Source organism: Triticum dicoccoides, chromosome 2A (assembly GCF_002162155.2).
Source record: "Triticum dicoccoides isolate Atlit2015 ecotype Zavitan chromosome 2A, WEW_v2.0, whole genome shotgun sequence".
Taxonomy (NCBI): domain Eukaryota; kingdom Viridiplantae; phylum Streptophyta; class Magnoliopsida; order Poales; family Poaceae; genus Triticum; species Triticum dicoccoides.
The window spans coordinates 348,419,292-348,427,775 of NC_041382.1; the positions used below are offsets into that span (position 1 = coordinate 348,419,292).

General features: G+C 55.4%; 1 protein-coding gene across 6 annotated transcripts; it reads right to left on the reverse strand.

Moving 5' to 3' along the window:
• Positions 1-264: 264 nt before the first annotated feature.
• Positions 265-4,478, reverse strand: LOC119354560 (probable inactive leucine-rich repeat receptor-like protein kinase At3g03770). Of its 6 annotated transcripts, XM_037621280.1 has the most exons (10): positions 4,194-4,463; positions 3,942-4,083; positions 2,415-3,857; positions 2,180-2,313; positions 1,869-2,100; positions 1,563-1,771; positions 1,347-1,378; positions 1,151-1,271; positions 681-968; positions 265-586 (listed from the first exon to the last, which is right to left on the reverse strand). In XM_037621280.1, the coding sequence occupies exons 3-9, from the start codon at positions 3,733-3,735 to the stop codon at positions 702-704; spliced, it is 2,316 nt and encodes a 771-aa protein (XP_037477177.1). In that variant the 5' UTR covers positions 3,736-3,857; positions 3,942-4,083; positions 4,194-4,463; the 3' UTR covers positions 265-586; positions 681-701. The 6 variants fall into 6 exon arrangements, with proteins under 6 accessions (XP_037477177.1, XP_037477175.1, XP_037477176.1 ...); XM_037621278.1 differs by having other exon boundaries at positions 2,415-4,083; positions 4,204-4,463; XM_037621279.1 differs by having other exon boundaries at positions 2,415-4,083; positions 4,199-4,463.
• Between the last annotated feature and the right edge of the window lie 4,006 nt (positions 4,479-8,484).

Genomic DNA, 8,484 nt, shown 5'->3' on the forward strand with positions numbered 1-8,484 from the left:
AGCAACAACGTGGACACGAGCTATGCGTGAGACAAGGCTCAACGAGCGAGCGCAGCAGCCACACCATCACGTTTTGCACAAATATTAAAAACAGGTGATCCAAAGACTCTGCTTTTAGATGTGAGATGGTTATTTCATATCTAGATGTAAAATAGCAAATCTGTTACAAATAATGTTTTGATCCAAATTAATTGGCGCTGCTTTTGTATAAATTTAGTTCAATGTTGTATTAAATCTATGCCAATTAATTTGGATTAGAGGGAGTAGCAGCATTATTTTTTAGATACAATATGCATTGGAATATTACAATATCTAGTTCTCAAAAACCATACAAATTTGTATTTCTAGACTAGAGAAAGTGGAAATTTCAGGACACTGTGGGAACATATAATGGTTTTATGGGAGTGCATTAAAGGTTGGTTCTACTTAATTTGAGAAGTTGAAAACTCATCATATCCAGTGGCGTCTTGGTGAAAACTGTAGTACTCTATATGCATCACGGGGTCCAGCTTGAGCTGCTGTACACTTGTATCCTTGCCTTGAGCCATGAATCCATGATGATGCTTGGCAATGTATTTTTGTGAGCCTGCAAGATGAGCATGTGATTTCAGAATTCAGATCCTAGTTGCACATTTCTTTGGAGATCATCGTCGGGAAGTTATTAGATGTATTAGACGTACCCTAGCGGTGGGTGGGGTGGGTCAGTCGTGTGCAGATTGTGCATGGGGCTGCGAGGGCGAGAGCGGGGACTCCTCGCTGCTGCGTGAGTCATCCTGCACCTGGGCCGCAAACTGCAGGTTCCAGAGCACGTCCTCCACTGAGGGCCTCTGCGTTGGCTCCTTGGCCAGGCAGCGGAGGCAGATCTCCATGACGGTCCTCATGGAGTCGTCGGAGCAGGCCTTGCTGACCGCCGGGTCCACCAAGTTGCTCCTCTTGCTGGGTCCTTGTGCTGTCAGCGCCGATTGCAACTTTTTCGATCCACAAACTTTTTCCGATTACAACAAGCCCTACTATATACTCTATATAATATACTCCCTCTCTCCCATAATATAAGACCGTTTTTGATACTACACTAGTATACAAAACGCTCTTATATTTTGGGACGGATGAAGTACTTAGCAACAAGACAAGGAAAGGAAAGGAAACGAACCTGTTCTTTCATCATCTCCACCTCGTATATGGAACTGATGGGCCTGCCGGAGATAACCTCCAGCAGTATCACACCAAAATCGTACATGTCAATCTTATCACCATTCGGAACCCTGCAAATTCTAGCTAGTTTTCAGCAACACCGGCCCAACTGAAATTGAGATAAATAAGACTAGTCCATGTGTTTAAGTAGCTACCTATCTGGTGGATACTTGCTTCCGGCTCCTCCCTGCATCTCCAAAGCAACAACACAGTTAGTTAATAATTAGTCTTTTTTTTCTTTTTTTGAGAACTAGTACAAGTTAGTTAATTACTCCCTCTGTAAACTAATATAAGAGCGTTTAGATCACTATTTTAGTATTCTAAACACTCTTATATTAGTTTACGGAGGGAGTACTAGTCTAGTGGAGTACCTCTGATTTCATGGTCTCTGAGAGAATGGGGATGTTGTAGCTGCCGATTTTGGGGACCTGATTCTGGTCCATAAGAATGTTGGTGATCTTGAGGTTATTCGCAAACAGGCCTGGTATGATCCCTCCATGCAGGAACTGAATGCCCTTGGCCACACCAATGGCGGTCGATATTCTTTGGCCCCACGACAGCTTCCGGCCTTCCGTTCCTTCTGAAGATGAAGCCCCACTTCCGATTATACATATGACAAAAACACTAGCTAGGTAACAATGGAGGTGAGTGGGATTGAGAAGAAAAAAAGAACTTGCGTGAAATCCTGCCCCTGAGGTTGCCATTGTGCACGTATTCGAAGACGAGGTAGAGGTGCGTAACGGTGGAATCGTCGAGGTTGTACTGGAAGCAGTGCCCCAGCGCGCTCACCAGGTGCCGATGCCTCAGCTTGGATATCATCTCGATGTGGCGGGTGAAGCTCTGGCTCTTGTTCACCTTGAGGGACCTGATTGTCACCGGGGTCCCATTGCTTAGCCGTCCACGGTACATCTGACCATCAACAACAATAATAACCTCCTCATGAGTTGAGCACTATAAGATAGTAGATGTCTAAAAAACAGAGACCTACCTGGCCATGAGCATCTTGCCCCATGAGGCTAGACACCTGGAAGTTATCGGTGGCCGCCTCCAGCTCCACCAAGGAGAATGATCTGTATGCCGGAATGCCAAGAGCCCCCAGCTTCACCGTCTGAGATATGTAACCTGTTTGTTTGTTTGTTTGTTCAAACACTACAAGTTAGCAGCAGCATTCCTTCCATTTTTGCCTCCCAACCCAACCCAACCCAAAGACCAAAGATTCTTACGCGCGTCGGCCAGCAAATTCGAAGGGTAAGCGCTCGACGCGTGCTCCACCAGTCTCCGTGCAGGCCTCGCCTTGGGCAACCTCGCCTTCCTCACCACAAACACCACCGCCGCGCTCACGACCAATGCTCCCACAAGGACAATGACGGCCACCACACCGGCCTTGGCGCCACTCTTCTTGCGTCCCTGCTCAGGCACGATCCCGACGGCCAATGCCTGGTTCCGGCAGAAAGGCGACGGGTGCTGGGACTGGGAGTCGTCGCCGGTGGAAAGGCAGTTGGCCGAGAAGAGTACCGTCTTCCCGGGGGCCGCCAGCAGGCAGCCGGGGAGGCTCCCCGTCAGGAGGTTCGACGAGAGGTCCACGAACCGGAGGTTCTCGCCGCAGGAGGCGTTGCCCGAGAGCCGCCCGGTGAACCTGTTCCCGGCGATGCTCAGGTACTCCATGGACGGCAGCGACAGCAGCGCCGCCGGGAAAGGCCCCACGAACCTGTTCCCCGACACGTCCAGCCGCTCCAGGAGGTAGCACGAGGCGAGCATGTCGGCGGGGAGGCCGTCGCTGAACTTGTTGCCGGCGAGCACCACGCTGGCCACCTTCCGCCCCAGCCGCGGGAACTTGGGCCCTAGCGCGTTGTTGGCCATGTCAATCACCTGGAGGTTGCTCAGCTCCGGCAGGTTCCCGGAGAGGTTGTTGGACGCCAGCACCAGCGACCTCAGCGACGGCATGTCCTTGAGCGACTCCGGCAGCGTCCCCTGCAGCGTGTTGTTCCGGAGGCTGAGGACCGCCAGCAGCGGCATGTCCTTGAGCCACCCCGGCAGCTTACCTCCCAGCATGTTGTGGTCCGCGACCAGCGTCTGGAGGCTGCCGAGCTGGGACAGCCCCCGCGGGAGCTCGCCGTAGAGGTAATTGGAGCTGACGTTGACGATCTCCAGCTTCTGGAGGCGGGAGATTTTCCCCCCAGGCAGTGGCCCCCAGAGGCCGAGGTTGGTGAGCGTGAGCACCTTGAGGTCCGGCAGCCTGGACAGCGTGGTGAAGAAGGCGTCGATGGAGAAGGTGGTGGGGAGCGGGCGCGCGCCGGGCTCGCCCATGATGTGGAGCTGCGTGACGCTGTCCTCGTAGCACTCGACGAAGGCGGAGGCGGTCTTGTAGTCGCCGCCGTAGCAGAAGTCGGTGTAGTTACGCCAGGTGCCGAGCACCGGCGGGTCGCCCAGGAGCTGCCGGAGCTTGAAGAGGGACCAGGCCTGTGAGGGCTGCAACGGCATGGCTCCCGGCAGCAATGACAGGGACGCCACCGACAGCAAGATGAGCAGAGCATGGCCACCCATTTTTTACAAGATTTCTTTCAGCTTCTTCCTGGATCAAGAAGCTGAGGAACCAATAATAGTGACTGTGGGATTCTAGCGCAGGAGCAGAAGCGATTAGCAAATGAAGTTGTTGGACACTGGGACTGGGAGAAAAAGTCGAGTTTGAGAGCTCAGAAAAGTTAATGTGAGAGGAGCTTGTACAGTTAATGGAGATAGATACTGGTCACCAGAAAAACATTGTGCAGTCCGCACAGCGATCTGGCCGACTGATGGATAACCAGTGGTCCGTCCTTGACACCGCAAAGCAAGCAAGAACAAGATGCTCTCCCTCAAGAAACATCACCAGATTTGCATTCCTTTATTGAAGAACTGGCAAGAGGAATTAACCACACTATGTCAGCATGAAGAACTGGCAATAGAAATTAACCATATTATTACTATAGCCTAGAGAAAGTGCAAGAGATTAAACGGAACCTCACCTCACCTCACCTTTGAATGATGATAATGAGATGAGTGAAGTGAATGGAACAGCTTGAAAAAGCTTTTTTAGTTTTGGGGGTTTGTGAAGGGAGGGAATCATATGCTTAGTGTCGTCTAGTACTCTACTCTGCTCAGTAGAGTAGAGTAGTATACTCCACTGTGGCAGAGCAGAGGTAGGCGGGGCATCACGGGATGGCACAACCGCGGGGCAAAGGGACAAGACGGATTCTTTGCTCTCAGAATGATTGAGCTGGAGAGAAACGGAGGCTGGCAAAGGGACAAGGGGGTGTGAGCCCGGTGCTGCCTTTTTTTCTCTCTCCCTTTCCACTATCTATCATCAATGCAGCTTCGTCAAAATAAAATCAGCACTTCCCGGCGGGAAAAAGGGCTCGGCAGGCAAATGGTTGCTTTCTTTACTGCTTGTGCCTTTTCTCTGGGATCTCTCTCAATATTTTCATTCGTAAGTTTCTGCTAAAGCACAAAGCAGCGGGATATCTCTCTTGTTTCCTGGTTGGTTGCTTGGTTGACGTTGCTGAGATTTGCTAAAGCTCGAGTGTAAGTAAGCAATCTGTTGTTTTCTGGCATCAATGTTTCGTGTGCAATTGATAGGGATATGATGACAATTCAGCTGATGGAGAAGCAAGCAACACCCAATCACAGTGTGATTTACTGCTGCTTTTGGGACACTACGCTTTGATGCCTGGTTTCTTGTTTCACAGCTTAAATCACAAGAAAGAATTATACTAGTGACAACACTGCTTAGCGTGAACTTCTTCTGCATACAGAGATTCTTTTCTTAAAAGAATCTAGAATCATCTCGGCCTGGCAGCAAAAATGGATGAGTGAAGTAGTAAAAGAATTTGAGATGGAGTGAACTAGTAAATTCAGAGTGTATTTTTTTTACTGTTTTAGCGAGAAAATGTTTCTTTTGTGTAACAACTTCATATGTTGTGATTATTTACGAAACATTGCCCGGGATCTGTGTGCCTCCTATAATTTCTATCTGTTCACTACTGTTTTTGCCACAAAATTCCTTTGCTTTACTCAAAGGAGAAAAGACAACGGAGGCACCACTTTCTCTCTGGGTGGCAAACATGCACCAACCCTCCTCACTTCAGGCTACACAGCACATGAATTTTTTTGTACAGTGTAACATTGGGCAACAAACACGGAGAGAGAAAGTTGGAATCCTGGGTGCATGTGAGCGGTGGCCGGTGAGCCACACCCCCATTGTTTTTTAAATTTTCAGGCTAGGGGAGTTTTCACCACCTGATTTTTCGTTGAAAGTGGAGGATCGTTAGAGCATCTCCAGCCGTTGGTCCAGGGGCGCATAAATTCGCCTCTGGGGTGAGCCGGCGCAAAAAATCGGCCTAGGGTCGAGTTGGTCCCCAGCCGCCGGCCCTAAAGCCGTCCCCAGGCGCGTTAAAAAAATTAAAAAATATAGCAAAGTTTAAAGTTCGGTGAAGTTCGGCATATATTACATTAAAAAAGCGGGGTTTTTTAAAAAAGAACTGGCTAAAAGCGGAGCAGTCGCCGTCGTCGTTGTCGTCGTCCGGCTTCTCCTTGACGTGGCCGTCCCTAGTGGACCCCTGACCGGCGTCGCCTATGCGGGCTGGTGCCGGCGGCGCGTCGTCGTCGTTGTTGTTCTCGATGACGACGATTCCTCCTTCGTCGCGGCCTCGGCGGCGCTGCGCGAATCGCCGCAGGGTGGCGCACTGGCTCTCCCTCGCCATCTTCAGGGAGTCCGTGCGCGCCCATTCTAGGGCCGCGTTGTCGTCGAGCTCGACGTCGCCGCCGTGCTCCGTCTTCACCGCAGGGAGGCCCGGCTCCGTCTTCACCGGCGCCAGGCCCGGCTCCGTCTTGGGCTTGACGAAGCGCGGAGGAGCCGACGAGGGGGCGCGCCGGCCGCCCTCATTGATGACGATGCCGGCGTTGCGAGTGCGCCGGCCGAGCGACGTCTTCGCCGCGGGCTCGGCCTTGACGCCGAGCAGCGCCGGAGCGCCGGACGAGTGCGAGGAAGAGCGGGAGGAGGAGGAAGAAGAGGCGCCGAACCTCCTGTGCAACCATTGCCCGTCGCGTCGGCGGTGAGCCGTGGCCGTGGCGGCCGCCCTCGCCGGGGGTTATGCCAACGGCGGGTCGTTGCCGCTCTCGAGGTACGTCAGAACACCCTCGAGGGTGCGGCCGGGGACACCCCACCACAGGTGGCGTCCGTCGCTGTTCTTCGGTTCGGCCACCGCCGGCGCGTCGTTGGTGGACGCCATCCTCTGCTGCTGCCGGCGCTGGAAGTACGCCATCCACGCCGCTATGTTGTCGGCGGCGTACTCGGGGAGGGCGAGCTGGGCGTCGGTGAGGGAGGCGCGCACGACGTCGACCTCGTCTGCGAAGTAGCCCGGTTTCGCCACGACGTCATGCAACTGTGGAATGGGCACTCCCCCGTTGCTGAGTCTCCACCCCGTTGGCCCGGCGTGCATGTCCGGCGGCGCCGGGATGTTCGCCTGGAACAGGAGCCAAGACTCTTGTTTCCGGAGGGAGCGACGGCCGAAGCCGTTGGCCGCGGCCTCATCTCCGGGGAATCGCTCGGCCATCGAGAGAGGGAAGGAGGGAGAGGGAGGGCTCGGCGGCGGCGCTCGGGAGGGGGAGGGCTCGGCGGCGGCGCTCGGGAGAGGTAGAGGGCGGGCTAGGGCTGGTGTGGCTGGTGTGGCCAGTGGCGAGGGAGGCCGCCGGCTTATATAGCGGTGCCGCCCCGTGTGTACGCGTGCGAGGGAGGGGAGGCGTCGGTGCGCCGCCCCGTGACGCGTCGCCCGTGAGGAATCAATGGTAAGGCTGACCGACGACAACCTTGCCATTGATTCCCCGTGGGAAACGAGGCATTCGGGGAAGAAGACACGCGGTGTCGCTGACGCGGCGGGCCCGCGGCTCTTTCGCGCCAAAACCGCTCGCCCCAGCGCCCCCGAGCGTCCCCTCCCAGCGCGCCGGGTTCGGCCTGGGTCCACCGGCTTTAAATTCGACCCAGGCCGGCGAAAATCGGGCTCCTGGGGGCGCGATTGGGCCAATTTATCTGCGTCGGCGCGAAAAAAATGCCTGGGAAGGCCTTTCTGAGGGCGCGGCTGGAGATGCTCTTGCATGTACATCAATCGCAACATGCATGCTCGGAGTATCGAGCAAGAGGGTGCTCAGTGGGTGTGGGCGACACTGTCGGAGCAAGTCAGCCAACCATCATCAACACAACGAAGTTCAACAAGAAGGCTGACGCGCCAGAGAACCGTCTCATCGCAATAGAGCTTCAGGGTGCGGAGTAGCGAGGGCTCCATGCCTTGGAACACAACCCAGTTCTAATGCTTACATAGGAGCCAACAGCACAGTAGGAGGAAGGAGGGGCGGGCTGCCAGGGCAACCACACATTACATTAACCAATTAGCCCTCCCCCCTTTGGCAGCACGGGGGGAACCCTAGCCGCCACACCTAGCGGTCACCTCCGGCGCCCTCCCTCGCATTGCCGCCATCGTGCCCCAGGAAGGTGGTAGCGGGGCGGATCTAGCCTCTCTCACTCCCCACCACCGCCCCACTCTGCATCGCGCCCCTTCCTCCCAGACGACGCCTGCCCCCTCCGGTGAGGCTGCGGTGTCCCAGGTTGTGCTGCGCGGTCAGATCCGGTCTCCCGCTGCTCTGAGTTGGTCACGCCCCCTGTCCCGAGCTCCATCAGTCATCGTGGGTGCCCCGCCCTCGACCTCGGGATCCTCCTCCCCCCGACGCTTCTTGGGCGGCCTCTCCTGTTGTTGCCTGAGCCTGCCAGTCCGGAGGTGGATCTGGCGTTCCTGGCCATGGCCATGGATGCCATCCACTGCAGCCTTCCCCACCCCTCGCGGTGGCACGGTCCAGCCTCTGTTATTGTTGCTGTCGGCCATGGGTGGGGTGTGGGACCTATGGCTGGTTGCGAGGGTGTTCGCAGCCTGCTGCCTTCCCTGCGCAGGCGGCCCCCCTCGTCTCCGGCGGCACTCCCTCTCCCCGAGCCACGGTGATGGCTGTCGGATGAAGGCGACAATGCTTATGTGGTTATGGTTGACACGAGACATCTTGCGGTGGGTCCTTGCTGGCGATGTCCCGGCCCCGGCGGTCTCGGGCCCGCGTCTCTTCGGTTTCCCTGCCGTCTGCCCTGCCGGGCAGCTCCGGCCTCAGTGACCAAGTGGTTGCGTCCCTTCCAGATCACTTGGCTTGCCGACGTCCCGATGGCTAAGGCCACGACAGCTTGGATCTGCGTCCCTCCAGTCCTAGCTTGTTGACGTTGCTGGA